The 18,957-nt window shown below is 44.9% G+C and overlaps 1 protein-coding gene across 1 annotated transcript in view; it reads left to right on the top strand.

Moving 5' to 3' along the window:
* Positions 1 to 18,957, top strand: part of CACNA2D3 (calcium voltage-gated channel auxiliary subunit alpha2delta 3) — an 856,401-nt gene that overhangs the window by 551,398 nt on the left and 286,046 nt on the right. Inside the window, exons 12-13 of the mRNA XM_034997896.1 lie at positions 801 to 879; positions 11,627 to 11,760. Of these exons, the coding sequence (XP_034853787.1) occupies positions 801 to 879; positions 11,627 to 11,760 (213 nt within the window). The remainder of the gene's footprint in view (positions 1 to 800; positions 880 to 11,626; positions 11,761 to 18,957) is intronic.

Here is an 18,957-nt window from a genome sequence, read left to right as displayed (position 1 = left end):
CTGCCAGAAGAGTTTCGTTTGGACTGGGTACTGTTGACCCATGTCCTGTTTTAAATTTGAATTCAAGGGCTGTAACCTTTTTAATCCCCTACCTTTCTTCCATCTAACCCTCAAGTACTACTTTGGGAGAGGGTTGGTGCTCTATTTCAAAGGATTCTGGCCTCATGAGAGAGAGTTGAGAAAGCAATAGAAAATGAGAGAGCCAGGGTTTTACACGTGCTATCTGCTCTTTGGGAGCCAAAAGCTTAAGAAGGCTAGAAAGAGTCCCCATCGGTCTCCCGGCTACAGGCCATGCCTCTGGTCCCAGTTAATTACCTCCTAAAATCACACCAGACACCACAGATGGTAAGAGGGTCTGCAACCTGCCCTCACACTGGAGGGAAACGTTGAGGGTCTTTTGGTGGCATTTGTATTCCCAAGAAGAGCACACTGCGTTTCCTGTGTGGATGAGGAAAATGGTTGCGGATTTGGTCCGGGCTGAGATGATCCTTGTCCATATGTGTGCAGCAAACCCGGGCCTGCGTGGCTGCCTGCTTCCCGTTTCACATTGCTCCCCTCTGTCGTGAGTTGCACACCGAAAAACACCCACCTCCAGCGCCATATGGTTTAGAAGATCAAAGGCTCCAGTTTTGAATATATTTCTAGCTGCCTGTACTTCAAATGTCTTAAGTATGTTCCTACAGATGGGAAGCCTCTGGGGCATTAAAGCGGTAAAACACATGTGCGGGAGCCACGCATGTGGTCTGGGCAGCTCGGGGAAAGGTGCGTGTCGCTGATGCCTGTTCTCCTCTTCCTCCCAGGTCCGCATCTTCACCTACCTCATTGGGCGAGAGGCTGCTTTTGCAGACAATCTCAAGTGGATGGCTTGTGCCAACAAAGGTAGGTTCCCCCACCCCCACGTGCTCGACTCCGAGTCACTTCCCCTTGGGTGCGCCATAGTTGGGAGAGTCAAGAGAAAGTGGAAAGTTCTAAGACAAGGCTGTGAGTTCTAAGATAAGGTTGGGTTGTTTCTAAGTGTTTGATAGACTTGGAACAACTTCTCCTGAAATATGCTTATGGATTTTGAGGACATCATCACGCGGAGTGGTTATACCTCTGCACTGCTGCGTGGTAGCTGGGTGAGCTTGGCAGAACTACTATGGCAGAGCGATTTACTGCACATCCAATATCCATGTGCTCACTCTCCATTCTCCTTGCAGTTAGGTGGGGCCTCAGGATGGGTTCTGGCCCATAGGCTGTGAGCAAAACCGAGCTGGGTCATTTCTGGGCCAAAGCACTTCGGAGCTGCTACGATAGTGTCCATACTCTGTTCTCCTGCTCCTGTGAACTTAAAAACTCCGTGTTCCAGATGGAATAGTCATGAAATGACTTCATCAGCCTGGTTCCCTGAGTGACCACCAGGGACTGGTGCCCTTTTACTCCCCTAGCCAGCCCACACTGGATATACATGTGTAATCAGTAACCCTTTGTGTGAAGCCACTAAGATTTCCAGTTTGATATGTCCCCATAGCATAACTTAGCCTACTTAACTGATTAAATTCGTTAACTTTAAACTGCCTCAATGTTCTAATCTTTGAAATCAGGATGTTGATAATAGTTCTTCCTTTGATTCCTACCAAATATGAAGATTAGTGAAATGGTGTATATTAGGTGCCTGGTTCAATGCTGGGACACGGTAAGCACTCAATAATTGTTGTCTTTTCTATATTCTGAAGTCTCTTGATTGATAATCCCTTGTTGTATGTCAGAAACAATGTTTTGGGGAAGGCAGAGGGAGGGAAGGAACAGGGCCCTCTAGTTTATGAAGGGCTTCCTTCCTTTCATGCTACACAGGACCAAGAAGGCAAAGCATAGGTGGCAAATAGGTGGTAGAGTCCAGACTACTGGAGTCTTTTTTTTTTTTTTTTTTTTAAGATTTTATTTATTTATTTGACAGAGAGAGAGAACACAAGCAGGGGGAGTGGGAGAGGGAGAAGCAGGCTTCCCGTGGAGCAGGGAGCCCGACGTGGTGCCCGATCCCAGGACCCTGGGACCATGACCTGAGCCGAAGGCAGACGCTTAACGACTGAGCCACCCAGGCGCCCCAGACTACTGGAGTCTTAACCCAGACTCCTTGAGTTCAAATCCAGCTCCACCATCCAGCACCCGTGTGCAAGTTACCAAACCTATCTGGGTCTGAATCGTGTCACATACAGAACAGGGGTAGTGATGATACCTGCCCCACCTGTTGTGAGCTGGAAATGAGGCTGTGCAGGTCAAACTGGTAGTGCAGCGCCTGCCACATAAGTGCCCCATTATTTCCTGGTGCCATTTTGATCTGTAGGCATGTCTTCTTTTCCCTCAGAGGCTACATGCTCCACGAGAACAGCCTTTAACTCTGATTTCATCATGAGCACTCGGGGAGAGCCCAGCCTCCTGTCTTACTCAGAATGTTTGAAAAATTAGTAAATTGGCTACAAACACTTATAAAGGAAGACCATGTCCTATCGCATGGTAAACTGGTCTTGATGGATTTAGGTGGTCTTCTTTTAATATTGTCTCCTAAGCCAGCCTTTATTTTATTTTATTTTATTTTATTTTTTTATAAAAGACTTTATTTATTTATTTGACAGAGAGAGACACAGCGAGAGAGGGAACACAAGCAGGGGGAGTGGGAGAGGGAGAAGCAGGCTTCCCGCCGAGCAGGGAGCCCGATGCAGGGCTTGATCCCAGGACCCTGGGATCATGACCTGAGCTGAAGGCAGACGCTTAACAACTGAGCCACCCAGGCGCCCCAAGCCATCCTTTATTTTAAAAAGTTCCAGCATTTGTGCCTCAGTGGAGGAAAGAGGATTCTGTGAAGAGTTTGCATGTCCCAGCTCTTAAGAAAAAGTTATTTTAGTTGCAAGCAAGCAAAGATGCTCTCTGAAATTAAAAAGAGGAGTGTTTTGGAGAGGAAAAGGGTGACTCAGAGCCCAGAGTGGGAAGGGAAACTCATGTCTCATGAGGAACCCAGGAGCTGAGTTTTAGTTCTTTTCCTCCTTGTTTTTTTTCTACACTCTTTGGCATTCTTCCTCTCTGTAGACAGACCCCCCGGCAGTGGTGCAATCTAGATATGACCACCCATGCCATGCATACTCATCTGTCCACACAACACATTGTGGGCAAGACATGATATTAGAAGGAAGAGTTTATATCTTCTCCACTTGAGACTGATCAGTACTTTAAATTCGATTTCAAGTCCCTTCCTTCCCCCAGAAAAGATTATGACCCCCCAGCTTGGGCTAGGACTCCCTGCTGCTGAATTGGGTGTGGGTAGAGAGGTAAACCCATGGAGAAAAACAGATGCATTCTGGCGGGGTCTCAGCACTGTGGTTGGGTGGGCGTGGCAAGTGAGTAGTGAAAAGGTACGTGGCCAAGCAAATGAACATTGCTCACCCTTCCCTTTGCTTGACATTGTCTTGAATTATCTGCTTCCACTTGGAACCATCTTTTAAGCTAGTGTCAGTTCCCTCATCTAAAAAGTAGAGAACTGCATGGGAGGTTTTAACATTTCCTTGAAGGGCTAACATAACACATTTTACAATTATTTTAGTTTATTGGCTGGCTTGCCTCACCAAAAGGTATCAACAATTCAGATTGTCTCAGAACAGTGCATCTCAGAATAATGCATTGTCTCAGAATAATGCTTCAGGGTGAAGTACAGGGGAAGCATAGACATAAACATATGGGGGCTGTGTGGATCCCAGATTTCCTCTGAGTGAAGAGGCCATTGTTGAAATAAGTTTTGGAACTTTGTTGACATTTGAAAACCTTGAGCGAGCTACACTTTTCCCCATTTTTTTCCTTTACTTTGTGGTCTTGAAAAGAAAGAGTTCCTTTCCATTTTCAAATTTTTAAAAATGTTGCTGTTATTCCTGCCACATCAGATTGCAATCCTTCCCATCAGCTAGTACGCCTTTAGTCATGGGTTCTTGTTTTACCACCGTCGGTGTCCAGCTGATGAAAATTACTCAAATTGAAGTCTTGTCTTAATCAACTAATATTACACCATAATTTAGTTTTAGTCATTGTTTATAAGAATCTTTGAAGCATCCTTTTGAAGACAATTTAGTCAACTCCGAGTATTCCAGGGCCTGGCTGTAGAATGTAGCCCCTTAGATTTAGAAGGTCTGAGTACAGCAACCCGGAGGTAATAGTAGCTGCTTAGCTGGCCAGGCCATTGGATTCCACAGTGATCCTCCTTCTCTTCCTGTACAAATCCGGTCACTGCCTTCCCTGCCAAAGCAAGTCTCTCTCGAGAGGTCTGCCTTCCTTACTCTGCTTCTCTTCTGAAGGGCCTTGGGAATAAAATGTCATTGTTTGCCACTCTTCAAAGTAACAGTTGCCATCCAAATGTTAGGTTCCAGTCATCTGTGCCCGTATAAACATTGGCTTCACGTTGCGTCAGTTATGGGGTTTTAGGCCACGTAACATCGGTGAGCAAGTATTCTTCTATGGTCATTAATTAAATCATTGTTTATAGTCTCAGATTGTTATAGTGTGGAGGCAGCATAACATTTTTCATCTCAAGTGACATGAGGTCCAGAGGGGCCCCCCCCTTACATATTTTCTCCCTGAGTCAGCCAAGTTCTTCAGTGAAATGAAGCATTAGCATTCGGGGACCAAAACAGACCCAGGGAGAGCCCAGGGAGCCCAAGGAGAAGGCTGCTGGCTGACCGGCCAGGGTGATCAGGAGTCGTAGGGCCAGCACCACCCTTTCCCCCAGGTCGGTGGCTGAGGACCCACTATTGGTGCCGATGTTCTTGCTAGGAAGTCTGGTAGCCATGGAGACAGTTCTCAGCCAGTGCACCTCAGACACTGTCCCCTAGAAATGGATTCCTGGGGACTTTCATACCCCTGGCAGGAGTTCTCTGCCTTGTCCAATCTCCTAGCAAAAACCAGAGAGGCCTGGAGCTCATTGGTTTGCTTCATTTTATGCATAACTAGGTCCTATCTTGAGGGAGCCAGCCCTAATGAGGCAAAGCAGCAAACCATTTTAAATACATTAAAACAATCATTGCCATTATAGAATGGTTTGTGGAATTTAAAGCTCTGCTTTCATATTATTGGATAAACAAGTGAACTGGGGAAGCAGAAAAGAGGGGCTGACTAGCCCAGATATTCCATAAAGCCATGATGACCTTCTCTAATGTTCAGTGTGCCAAGATTTTAAATAAGCACTGCCTGATTCTCCTTCAAAAATCACGGTGAAGGGAGTGTTTTCCAGCTGTGCAAATAAAGAAGGGCCTCTGTGTTTGGGTTCTCAACCAATCTGTCATCGTTAGGTCGAATGGAAACGCCACACGAGTCTCTCTTGGTTGTCTGCTCAGTTTGTCCCTTCTTGATGGGTTAATGATCATTTTCTCCTCATTTGAAAGAGATCTGGTGGCCTGAACCCTCCTCAGAAGTTCAGACCCACAGTCTTTTTCCATCAAAAAATTCTTAGCTTCGCTCTACCTTTCCAAGTGTCTTGTTCCCTAACTAAATTTATGAGGCCAGAATGGTTGTAGGTGCAGTTGAGGGAAAAGTGGAAATTAAAGTTTTTTGCCATTTTGGAACAGGTGGGAGAAGGCAAAAATGTCATTCAGATACATTTGTGTAATTCTTTTTAAAAAATTTTGTACCTTTTGACCATATCTCCCTAATTCCCTCACACCCACCCTACCCCCAACCCCTGGTCACCACCATTCTACTCTCTGGTTCTACACCACGTTTGGCTTTTTTAGAGTCCATATAGATTTCACATATAAGTGATATTATATACAGTATTAGTCTTTCTTTGTCTGACTTATGTCATTTAGCATGGTGGCCTCAATGTCTATCCATGTTGTCCCTATGGCAGGATTTCCTTCTTTCTTGTGGCTCCATAATATTCCAGGGTGTACATTCTATAGAACATGAGGATTAGAGTGGAGAGGATAATGGTGATGAAGCTGAAGACAGGGCTATGTTGTTAATCACAGCTAAGCGTGCTCAGTGACAGGTAGAGTGCCAGGTACGTCTGTGTATTATCTCTTCTGACCTCTTAAAGCTTTAGGAGGTGTGTGAGCAGGAAACAAACCCAGAGCGATTGGCACCTTGCCCCAGGTTAGCAGCCCTTGGTTGGCAGAGCCAGGATTCAGGCCCAGCAGATCTGAAGCCCAAGCTTAACTCCTCAGCAGGCTGTGAGGTCTCTGTGTCGCCTCTCTCTGGGGGGAAGAAAGATCGGTTTCATGGAAGACTCTTACATGCTTCCCATAATATGAGAGAATCTAGAAAATGGAATTTAGAGATTGAGGCGGGATTTTACTATGCCATAGCTAATAAAGGCTGGACGAGGATTTATACCCAGACTGCGTGTCCCAGAAGTGGTCCTGCCCCCGCCTGTGTAGGCGTGTGGTCCAGTTCCCGACATTTTACAAATGGGGACGTTCAGGCTCCGAAAGATGAGGTAGGGGGACTTGGCTCAGTGATGGAGCTGCAGACAAGCCAGCATTCCTAGCTCTACCACGTGATCCTTCAAATTATTTTTTCTAACATGCAATTTGAAATTAAAAGTGTCATCTTATTCACAAAGGAAAAGGTTTGCTCCTAAATGTGAGGTATGGGGCTGATTCTGACAGCTTCACGCCTGGGAGCGATGCCTGAAGAGGCAGCTGGGCACGCGGTCCTTGGGGGGCATCCTCACCCCTCAGCTCTCAGGGCTATCAGACCTCTTCCTTGGTCTCTCTGAAAGGACCAGGAATCGTGGAGACAAAAAGCTGTTTGTAAGTTGTACATTTTTCTACAGAAATGAGAGCTTTTTTAGTAGCGTGAGCTGTTGACAGGGAGGAGGAAGAGGGGTACCGTGAGGGGCTTCCAAGAACACTGCTGTTCCCTTAGCAAATGCAAATCCACCTCACTGCCCACCCTATCACCCTGGCAAGACTGAAGTCTGAGTATGGGCTTGCTTGTTCTCAGCTTGTCTTCTTTAAGAGGGCAAAAGCCTCTGAAAAGACTCAACAGGAGCAGTGTCCATCACACGAAAGGTCGAAAGAGGACCTTGGTGTGTGAGGTGCCCAGCCAGAGACTCCCACGGAGGAATGGCCTCGCCAATCCCTCAGCTCTGGCACCACTGCCCAGCTGAGTATCGAATGATATGCTGAGGGGGCATCTCCTGCAGAGGCATCTTTTAGACAAGGGCCCTTAAGAAATCTTGAAGTGAGGGTGGTAAAATCTCAGAAACACAAAGCACCAGGCTGCATGTGGTTGATCGCACTGAAGAGTGGTAACCCAGAATTCACAGAAGGCTCTGCAAGGGAATAAGGTAAATAAATTGATGTTAGGTAGAAAAATGAGCAGACCACTTGTAATAGATGGCTAATTTCAGCATTAATTAGTCCTTGGTAATTACCAAATGATTGCTGATTCTGTTTTCTTACATGATATATGAAGTCCAAAAAGGCACATTAAAGAAGAGAATAAACATTCCAGGGCTAGAATTTAAAAGAAATAAAAGTGAGGGGAGGGAGGAGGGGAGGTGGCCAGTCCAAAGAATACAGAGAGAAACAAGGGAAGCACCTACAATTACAGCCAAAGCGTCCAGCCTTCAGGGACTTCCTGTTATCCATCAAAAGGTACATTTGTTAACTAAAACGTATACGAAAACATTGAAAAACAAGAAAGAGCCTTTCAGAAAGGTTTTAGGTTTTAATGGATTGGGGCTACATGATAAATTTGCATTAAGCTTTGCAACGTACAGTATTCTTACCTTTTATACATCTGCATCCCTGGTCTATGTATTGAGATATAAGTTAGAACTGTGACCTGGGTTTTCAGTAGATCTTTGGTGCTAATTATTGAGCATTTCCCAGGAATCTCAGGGAACCACACATTTCCCAACCCCATCCTCAACCTTCTCAGTCACCCAGACATGAACAGCCCATGAGGAGCACCCTCCTGGGACAGGACCTGTTAGCAGCCATGCCCGACCCTTCCCAATACAAGGAGAGGCAGTGTCCTCAGAGGTTCTAAGAGCAAAGGCTTTGGAATCTGATGAACCTAGATTTGAATTGATCCAGGACAAATTACTGCTCTCTGTTTCCTCACACAAGTTGGGCTCTTGAGTGGCCCAGGTGCAGAGAGGCAAGGTCACAGTCAGACCTCATGAATGTCCCTGCATTACTATTGGCTCCCCCAGAACCCTAGGCCTGGTTCTGGGAATGACACTCTGGACAAGACGGGCACAAGGTTTTTGCAACATGTCATGGAGCTGAGACTCCAATGACAGAGAGCAGAGTAAGCAAGGAAAGTGAAGGTGGGGTGCAGTGAGAGGAATGAGTTCTGACAGCTGATCCCTGAATGATAGCAGAAGCCAGCCATGGCAAAACTGGATAGAAGGTGTGCCGGGCAGAGGGTGCAGCAAGTGCAAAGGCCTGGGGGTGGGGATGGGGGGATGAGCATGGACTGTGAGAGGAAGCAAAAGGCCAATGAGCTGAAACAGTGAGCAAGCGTGGGAGTGCAGAAGGGGATTCTGTCACCCAGTGGGGAGGGGCCAGTTGAGGGAGAGTTTTGGCGGTCAGGGTTAGAAATTTGGATTTTATTCTAACTCTGAACAGAAGATGTTTTAGGGTTTTAGGCAGAGAGATGGTGATCTGCTTTATACTTTCAGATGATCCCTCTGACTGCTGGGAGGAGCCTAGATATCAAGGAGGGAGAGGTGCACGGAGGCTCTGGGGAAAAGACAGTGGAGTCCTGGGGTCAGCTGGGAGCAATGGAGATGGGAAAGAGGATTTTCAATATATTTTAGAGGTAGGGCCAGAGGAACATGCCATTGGATTAGCTATGGGCTGAGGTGAGGGAAATGATGACTATCAAAGATGATTCTTACGTTTTTGGCCTAATTGGGCAGTGGCGCCATTTGCTAAGATGAGGAAGACCCACCAGGGAAGGAATGGGTTTGGACAGGGAAATTGGGAGTTGGCTTTGGACAAGTTGAGTCTGAGAATCCTGTTACTTATCCCCATGGAGGTGTCAGGTATACAGTTGGCTATGGGTCTGTAGCTCTGGGGAGAAGCCAGCTTTTCAGAACTCTGAGTATGATAAGCAAGGCCAAGTGAGGATGGTGTCCCAGTTCAGTCCCCTTCCAAATGTGTGATTGTGTTTCCTTCCTACTCCCCACCATGCAATGATCTGTCTCTCCCATGCTCCTCCTTACATTCATTCCCTTTCTTCTCTTGGCCCAATTTTGGAAAACCCAAATCAGGGATTTTTACTGTTGGCTTTGAGCGTGAGAATGAAAATGCAGACCACCAAGAAAAATCCCTCCTAAGAGATGCTGTCTTCAGTGCACATTTGGTACAGGATTCCCAACTGGAATTGCTCTACACTGTGAATGGTTCACCCACGTACCCTGATGGTCCAGAACTTTCAGCTCTCTCCTTCTCCCCTCAACATGGTGACATCTGTCTGGGCTTGTCCTCTCTGCCTTGTCTGTCGCTCCAAGACCTTTCCTTCAGAGCCTGAGATTTGCCTACTAAAGAAGTGATGCAATGTTTTCTTGCTGATTTCCACACTGATTGCAGCTGCCATGCAGGAAGGATAACTACGAATGCTCCCCTCACCCGGCAATGCTCTTGCAACTTGCCCTTCCCACCTTGCCTCCCAGAAGGGACCTCCTGGAAGCCTTGGGAGAACCCTGTCCCAGATGGGTGTCCCTAACTGTAGTGCCTGGCCTCGGAGGGAGTGTCAAGGTGCACATGGGCCCCCTCCCAGGCTACAAGCTAGAACAGGCACTCACAGCCAGCTCCTTCAGGGCCCTGTTTCCCCTGGGATGGGTGAGGCCCTGGCCCTGGACATGAGTGACAATGCATGTTAATTAGCACTGTGCAGAGCTGTCATCAGGAAGCCAGAAGCCACATGGTCCCAACCTGGTTTGGGGTTGGCACAGCAAATTCAAACCAGCTGGCCTTTGTTTGGAAATGCCCTGTGAGGGTCCTGCCCCTTTTCTGGACAACAGAAGGGCTGCCATTTCGTTACCCAGAGCACGCTTTTAGACAAGAGGTTCCACAAACGCTGTAGCAAGTGCTGTGTCAGATCTGGCTTCAGGGGCACACGTACCCTTCTCTGGTTTGTTGGCAAGTAGGACATGCCATGAGCTTAGTTGTAAGGGTCCTTATTTAAAGGCATGGGGAGGGAAACTGAATTTTGTCCATCCAGTGCCCCCCTTATTAAAATCCTCCCATGACTCCCTACTTGGGGGATAACGTCTAAACTCCTTCCCAAGGTCCTATGTGACAGTTCTCCTGCTCATCTCTGATTTATAGTATCTGACTTCCAGCCCCTCTCCCCCAGCTCCTTCCTCCAGCCATTCTGAGCTATTCTCAGCTTCTAGAAGAAGGCTGACTCTCACCGTGGGCCTTTAATCCCACTTTACTCACACTTTGCTGGATACACTGTTCCTCTAGCTCCTTCAGGGGTCAGCTGCACTGACCCTTCCTCGGGGTAGCTGGGTTTGATAGGCTGTCCCTGCTGTGCTTTTCAGCATAATATTCATTGTGCTATTTTGCAGTTGTCTCTTTACTCCGACCTGCCAGGCCCCAGGAGGCAGGGGTCTTGCTCATCTTGTTACTCCTGCTTCTCCAGTGCTAAGCACCAGGAAAGCCTTCCGTATATGAATGAAAGCCCCCCGTCCTGATCAGGGATCCAGACCTTGCTCAGTTCATGCCTTTCCTTCTCACATCTCCTAACCCACGGTGAAGCCAACGGGACCCCACACTGAAGAGGAACTCCAGATCAAAACGGTGTCCCCATCCACAAGATGATAGCTCGTTTAGGACTTCCTTCTGTTACTGAGAAACCATGTCAACCCAGCATATTCAAAAGGCAGGTCTGGTAACCACATGAGGGGTGTGAGCCGGAGTTTCCGCCCCAAACACACAAAAGGCAAAAAATTCCGTAGGAGCAAAAGGCGTAGATGAAGAGATGCCTAAAGCATGGGTGCACCTTTGGTATTTGCTGCCTGATACCTGTAAGAACACAGGTGAAACACATCCCTTTCATCTGCCTCGGGCATCTTACCTTTAAAGTGGGCACAGTTGTGTCTGCTTCATCATGTTTTCAAGAACAAATGTGACAAAGCTTATCAACTGCTCAGTAGATTTTGTACCCCTTCAAATTAATCAGTTATTGTTACAGTTATAAAAAAAAAAAAGAGATGGCCTTTACATTTTGTGGTTCGTAGTTTTCCTATTGGAAATAAGCGCACTAAAGTAAAAAAACAAAAAAAAAAGTTCCAGAATGGCATGTAAAGCGGACCCCGCTTTACACATAGATATATGCGTGAGTGTATGTGTCCATGTGTATGTATTGAAAAAAGTCTGGGAGGACATTCTCTAAAGGGTTAGCAGGGGCTTCCTCTGAGAGGTGGCTTTATGGTTGACCTTACTGTGATTTCTTTTGCTTGATTATATTTTCAAGATCACATGAACGCATTACTCATGAAGTGGGTGATGGTAGAGAGAAGATACGGTGTTTACAAAGGATAGGGAAAGAAACAAAAGAAGTTAACCAGAGGCCAAGAAGGTATGGCATATGCACTCTGCAGTTGCCCTTCTTCCTGTTACTAAGCTTGGTTCTCTCTTGGCAGGATTTTTCACCCAGATCTCCACCTTGGCTGACGTGCAGGAAAATGTCATGGAGTACCTGCACGTCCTCAGCCGGCCCAAAGTCATCGATCAGGAGCACGACGTGGTATGGACTGAAGCTTACATCGACAGCACTGTGAGTTCCCGGGAGCCCCTGGGGGTGGCCTGAGGGTTTTCCTCTGTTAATTTCAGAAGACTGTGTTAACCTTAAAAATAAAACTGTCAGTTATTTTTCTAGCAAAAATGGGTTTATTCAGGAATAGCAGAGAATTGCATTCCAGGGCAAGCAAGCTATAGCAAAACCATAGGCAAGTCCAATAAACAAAAGAGAGGAATGTTATTTTATGGAGAAGGAGGATGTTGGAAGGGGTTGTGTTGAACAAAATCCACTGGAGTTCAGGAGTTCAAGACGATGATGGTTTCCCGTGGGCTGAGTTGCAAAGGTGTTTGATTTTTTGTAGAAGATGCAATGTACATCTTTTCCTGTTGGGGCCTGTAACTGATGCTTCTTTCCTGTTGAGGATTCTTCTGTTGGGTCTGTACTTGACAGTGCTTCCCACCTTCCTCCCTTCTAGCACCCCTAGCATCCACTTTAGTGAGGTTTTCCTTTACTGATTTTTACAACTGCAGTTCTGTCACTCTTCCTCCATGATGGGGCTCGATGACATTTTCCTTTGTTGTGCAGTTTGCGTTGGTCCTCGACAAGCAAGGTTGGTGAAAAATCATAACAGAATGTAGCCCGCACTTTTGGAAGGAGTCCGGTCGGCACAGAAAAGTCCCTTTTTGCTGTGTCTTCTCTAGTTACTTTCTTTTCCTTCTATGTGTACAAATTCTGTCGGTAGCCATGATCATGGTCATGTTAGATTCCGTCCTCGCCATCTGAGAGGTCTGGTCGTGCTGATGAATCTTGGGGGCTCAGCTTGGGAGGGTGACCAAAGTTCAGTTCCAACAGTGAGTGGGAGCCATGGTAGAGTCCACAGCTGCATTTTCTTCCCATAGACAAGTGAGAATATGCTTCTGTGGTGGTTATATCAGCCCTGGATTGCTGTTGGAACTCTGGCCACGGGCTCATTCTAAAGCCGAATTCCAAGCAAAAGAATCTGATGCTGAATTAGCGTAAAAGGAGGAGCTTTGCCAATCATCACGCAGTGGCTCAATGGCCGGGTTTCTTGTGTAATTTCAGGGTGATTTTTCATAGTGATAATGAGTCTGATGGGAGTGGTGTTTTTCATTTATTGATTGTAAATGTTCTCACGGGGCCTCTCTCCCATCATTTGTGTTGGGATTAACATCACATTAATCACTGTAACCCAGACACAGCTGTCCTCGGGAGTGATCTCAATGGCTGTGGTGGGCCGGCTTTTCTCTCCATGCTCTCTCTCACTCTGGCTGCATTTCTGGCAGCTGCAGGGAAAGGCAGGGCGGGAACAGCATATGGGAACCCATCTTGGGGGCCACCGCGGCAGCCTGCCCCAACTTGGCCTAAATAAAGGACGCGGTGGGACCACGGAAATATGAAGTGGTCAGTCGCCCTGCATAGAGAGGATGTTAAACTGAAAAAGCCTCTCTGGTTGCCGGGGAGACCTGGGGCTCTCATCATTTCCACAGTCTGACCCCAGGTTTGTTTAGAAGCACGGCAACGAAATAACTAAGCTGCCCCATTTATGTGGACACTGTGCTAACAGTCATTGCCATGGATGTGTTCACCTCTTCATAGGTGTGGCTGAGTAAGGCAGGAATAACAGGTATGAAGAGGAGCAGTGCGAATAGCCAAGAATGAAGTGAGCCCATCATCAGTGGTTTTAGGTACAAACCCTGAATGGCTATTGGATCAAGCATTTTATTTGTTTCATCAATTTGAAACATATAAAACAGAGCCTCTATAATTAAAACACACCTGGAGAGACAGGTCAGTAGAATAGGTTGTCCAAGAAAAGGGATCCAACTGCATATAGAAATTCAGTAGAGATAAAGGTGGCATCTCAGGTCAGTGGGGTTAGCATGGTCTTCATAAAAGATGCTTTTGAGAAAACTAGATAGCCATTTAAAAAAAGATAAAATAGATAAAATTAGTTCAATTCACCAGGCCATAGCCAAGAAAGAAATCCAAGTGGATCAGCAATCAAAACTGTAAAAAATGAAACCATGCAAGCACTAGAACAAAACCTGGGTGAATCCCTCTATGACCTGGATTCAGAGAAAATCTTTCTAACAATGACTCTAAAATCCAGATGCAATGAAAAGACAAACAAATAAGTTTGACTACCTAAAGACAAAACAAAATGAAAACCAACTTTTATACATCAAAAACCACGATAAGCAAAGTCAAAGGCACAGGGTAACGTGGGAGAAAATATTGGCAATGCAGAGCACACAGAAATCATTAATAATCCTAATATATAAAGAACTTTTCAAAATTGAGGGCAAAACCTTAAAATTTCTGTAGGAAAAAAACGAGCAAAATACATGAGCAGATAATTCACAAAAATAATAAAAATGGCTTTCGACAAATGAAAGATGTATAGCTTCAATCGTAGAAAGAGAAGAAAAATGAAAATTATACTCTAGTGAAATACGGTTTCGCACCTATCAGAGTGATAAAAATTAAAAGCTTAACTGTATACTCTGTTGGTAAGGCTGTGGGAAAGGAACACCCATAGACCACGTGTGGGAAGACAGAATGGGGCAATCTCTATGAAGGCGAACTCGCATGTACGCTTTGACCCAGCAATTCCACATTTGGAATGAACTCTGAAGATGAACCTCCAACAGTAAGAAAATACAGTTGATAAAACAGGTTTGCTCATTATAGAAATGCATGTCATTTCAAAATAGTGAAAGTTACCTAGATACAATACATAACAGATAGATTATGATAAAACTATGGGTATTAAAGAGGGCACGGAGGGCATGTATTGAATGGAGCACTGGGTGTTATGCACAAACAATGAATCATGGAACACTACATCAAAAACTAATGATGTAATGTATGGTGATTAACATAACATAATAAAATAAAATAAACTATGGTACACATATATTGGTACACACATATCGTGGATCTTAATGTAAAAGCAAGAATGAGGATGACTTATTTCTATTGGTTGATATAGAATGATTTCCAGGATATATTGCTAAGTAATAACAAAATGGAAGAGTATAAATAGAGTGCCCCCTTTTGTATAAGAAAGAAGAGGAACTAGAACATACGCATGTACCTGCTTCTTTTTATGAAAAGAAGCACAGCCAGGATAAACTGGAAACCAATAGAATCTGTTACCTATGAGAAGTGGGAGGAAGTACAGAGGAGGAGATAGTGAAGGAAGTGAGATAACTCTGGGTATACCTTTTGCAAAAGTTTGGACTTTTGAAAGCAGCTTGATGTTCTATGCATTCAAAAATTAAAATCAACAAGAACGAGGGTGGGGAACTAACAGTGAATGCAAAAAGACTAAATGAATCCAATGACATTTCAAATGAACTACAAAAATTATCAAGAAAGGAAGAAAAAGGGGCGCCTGGGTGGCTCAGTTGTTAAGCGTCTGCCTTCGGCTCAGGTCATGATTCCAGGACCCTGGGATTGAGCCCCGCACTGGGCTCTCTGCTCTACGGGAAGCCTGCTTCTCCCTCTCCCACTCCCTCTGCTTGTGTTCCCTCTCTCGCTGTGTCTCTCTCTGTCAAATAAATAAATAAAATCTTTAAAAAAAAAAGGGAGAAAAATCAGTAAACTTTTGAATATAGTAATTATGCACAATGTTAAAGCTTGAACATAGTTCTTTGACTCTCCTCAGTCCAGTTTGGAGAGAGAATGGGAAATAAATTTTAAACTCCTTTTGGGGTCATTTGGAGTAATGTGGGTCTAGCAATTCTGAATCTATTTTCTGAGTATGGTAAGATTGAGCAAATGTGTAAATGAGGAAGACAAGGCAGACACCTGTGGGATAAGACTGGATGGGAGGTGTCAGAATGAAACCCCAACTCTGTCACTTGAAAGGGCCTAGAAACAATGGCACCCCAGTAGCAATGAACACATTTAAAACCCAGACCCCAGGGGCGCCTGGGTGGCTCAGCCATTAAGCATCTGCCTTCGGCTCAGATCATAATCCCAGGGTCCTGGGATCGAGCCCCACATCGGGCTCCCTGCTCGGCGGGAAGCCTGCTTCTCCCTGTCCCACTCCCCCTGCTTGTGTTCCCTCTCTCACTGTGTCTCTCTCTGTCAAATAAATAAATAAAATCTTGGAAAAAAAATAAAATAAAATAAAACCCAGACCCCAGCTTCTAAAAACCATTCCCCACTAACAGAAACCAGCATTCCTTAGAGAAATTGCTAATTCCAGGACTTGGCCTGGGAAGGTGCCCCATATCCCAAGAAAGCCTGGAATATTTAATACCAGAAACTAAGAAATTCCTAAAAAAACAAGGAGGTCATATCAAAAGGATACAGGAGTCATATGAAGGGGACCTCACTGGTCAATTCTGGGACAGTAATGGATTATAACCTGTGGAATAAAACAGAAATCCACGTGTTCTTACGATAGTGACTAGATCAACAAATCTCAAAGGGATGAATCGAAGAGATAACGAGACAGGTGAACAGGGATGCAGTGGACAGTGGGCTGCTGACTGGTATATGTGAAGGGAGTCATGGAGATGGAAAATCACTGCTTTCTAGACATTTTGGGAAAGACCGGTTAGGGCAAAGGTTATCAATGGATGCTAAACTAATGGGGAGATTTGGAACAGGGTATTTTCATGGTCTCAAAGATCTTCCCCAGAGATCTTTGACTAGTTCTGGGGGGAAAAAGTAGTATCTACACAGTGGGAGAATCCAGACAAAATCTAGAGTGGGTCATTAAAATTAGTGTCACTGATGAGAAACAAATGGGCATGGTGTGCTTTTGGAAAAGGATACATCCCACTTACAGAGTATTCTGGCTGGGGGTATGTAACCCAAAGGTCATGGGAGAGGAAGGTCACGGAAGAGGATAAAGCTTGGTATTAATATGATGTCTTGCTTTAGATCATGTTAATCACTTGAATCAATTGTTTTAGATTTACTAAATTACATACACACATGCATATATACTTACATATGTATATGTTTACATATGAAGGGCAGTTAAGAGCTAAGGAGACCCATTGTCACTCCAGCTTTTCCACTAAAGAATTCTCAACAGCAAAGGCAAAGTAAAGGTCTGGGAGCAGCTCTGGACTTGCAGTTTTAGAGGAAATGTCTTTGAACAGTCTTGTGCTTTATCTTCAACACTTTATGAAGTTTGCCTTCTGTTCTATAATCATCCTTACTTACTTTAAAATGAAATAATGCTTTAAGTGGCTCATAGTTGAGTAAAATCGTATGCCAAGAAAACAGAGCTCATTTATACCGCCTCTTACAGAATCCTTTGATATAAATCCTTTGACAGAAAACTAGCCCCCCAGAATATGTCTGTCCTTGAAGTGAATGATAGCTCAGCACCTCCTTTTCAGCTTCGGTCGTATCTTTGCAAATAGCCCTGATAAATAAACCCCTACTAGAATGTTCTGAGAGTCCCTTCTCATCTTGATAGTGCTGAGAAACCTGCTGGGTTGGGGCAGACACGGGTTTCCATCCACCTTCTTTCTAGGCCTGTTCAGTGAGGACAGGCAGCTGCTACTCCAACAAATCCTTCTCTGGCCAGGAAGCAACAGGCTTTTCAAAGTCTTTACCTGAGTCTGGATTCTGCCAGGTCAAGGACAAAAGCCCCCTGTTGTTTGTGTGGGCTCAAAATAGGATTTGTATACTGAACTCATCTGCAGAATCTAAATTCTGAGAGGGGCCCACCAACTTTGGAAGCCCCCTGCAAGATGAATGGGGGGAGGGATCAGCAGTTGTCAAGTTTATGACCATCCTGACACATTCTGGACAGTCCCAAGCCAGCATTGCCCTAATGTGTCCCACCTTGAAATAATGAAAGAGACCAAATTCAGAAGCACTTGACATTGGGACTGGTGAGCCCATTTTCATAATGTCCTGGTTTAGCGATGGCAACTTTGGATTTTTTTTTTTTTATTGAAGCATTTATAATCTACCTTAGTTTATTAATTGATAGCATTGAATTTAGAGTTAGAATAGCCTCAGTTTGAATTCCAGGTCTATTCCATACTAGCTATGTGACCGTAAGCAAGTCATTTAGCTTCTTTGAGTGCTGTTTTCTGCATTTACAACATGGAGATAAGACCTGCCTTCCAGGGTAGACACTAAAGATTAAATGTCTATGCATAGTGAGAGCACAGTAAATAATGCCTGTCATCCTTCCCCAACCTCAGGAAATCAGTTTTCTCCTTGCCTGTGGTAAGTTTTGGAAATCTTCTCCTTTTTTGGGCTGGGTCTCACATAGTAACTACAATATGGCTTATACCATTTTGATAATAGAATCTGGCACTTAGGTATAATGAGTACCTTGGAAGCATTATTCATCTAGAGATGCACTTTAATCCTTTGGAATTCATTTTGCTATAATTACCTGTTGTGGGCGGGGCACTAAAGTCTGGGGTTAGTGCCTACGGTCAGTGTCCCCAAGAAGGACTCCTGCACCATCCAGGCAGAGTCCCCACAGCCTCACAGATTGCCCAAGGCAAAGCAGATATGGTAGGAGCCCTCTTAGTTACCTGCCATGTGAAGGACTTAAGGAGTTGGTGCCCTCCCTTTGCCCTTTGATAGTTTGTGCCAGTTGCCCAAAGCACATTGGTGGTTGGATCTGGAAGGTCATGCTGATACCAGAAGTTGATGTATGATTGTTCTAAGTTGAGTTGTGAGCTTACTCGAAGTTAATTGTCTTCATATTTGGACTTCCCAAACCTTTTGATGCCAGTTGTAATTTTATCATAATTATATAAATTAATTAAATATTATTGAAACTAATAACTTATGAGTGTTAAAAGAAAGTTGTTACTTCTATAGATATGTAAATGAATGCATTGGAAAGACTATAGAAAATTGCTAAAAATTACCAGTATGTTAACTATGGGCAGGGCTGGGACGCCTGGGTGGCTCAGTTGGTTAAGCGGCTGCCTTCGGCCCAGGTCATGATCCCAGGGTCCTGGGATCGAGTCCCACATCGGGCTCCTTGCTCAGCAGGGAGCCTGCTTCTCCCTCTCTCTCCCTCTGCTTGTGCTCTCTCTGTCAAATAAATAAAATCTTTAAAAAAAAAAAAAATCTATGGGCAGAGCATCTGTAATACTGGGGAGCCCAGCCTTCCATGCATTCAGAGGAAATTGATCCTTAGCCTGCCTTGCTTTTCTTTTCTTTCCTTCCTTCCTTCCTTCCTTCCTTCCTTCCTTCCTTCCTTCCTTC

This window comes from Mirounga leonina, unplaced genomic scaffold, assembly GCF_011800145.1.
Source record: "Mirounga leonina isolate KUSES-001 unplaced genomic scaffold, KU_Mleo_1.0 Mir_94, whole genome shotgun sequence".
Lineage (NCBI taxonomy): Eukaryota > Metazoa > Chordata > Mammalia > Carnivora > Phocidae > Mirounga > Mirounga leonina.
This window is presented reverse-complemented; position numbering and strand designations above follow the sequence as displayed.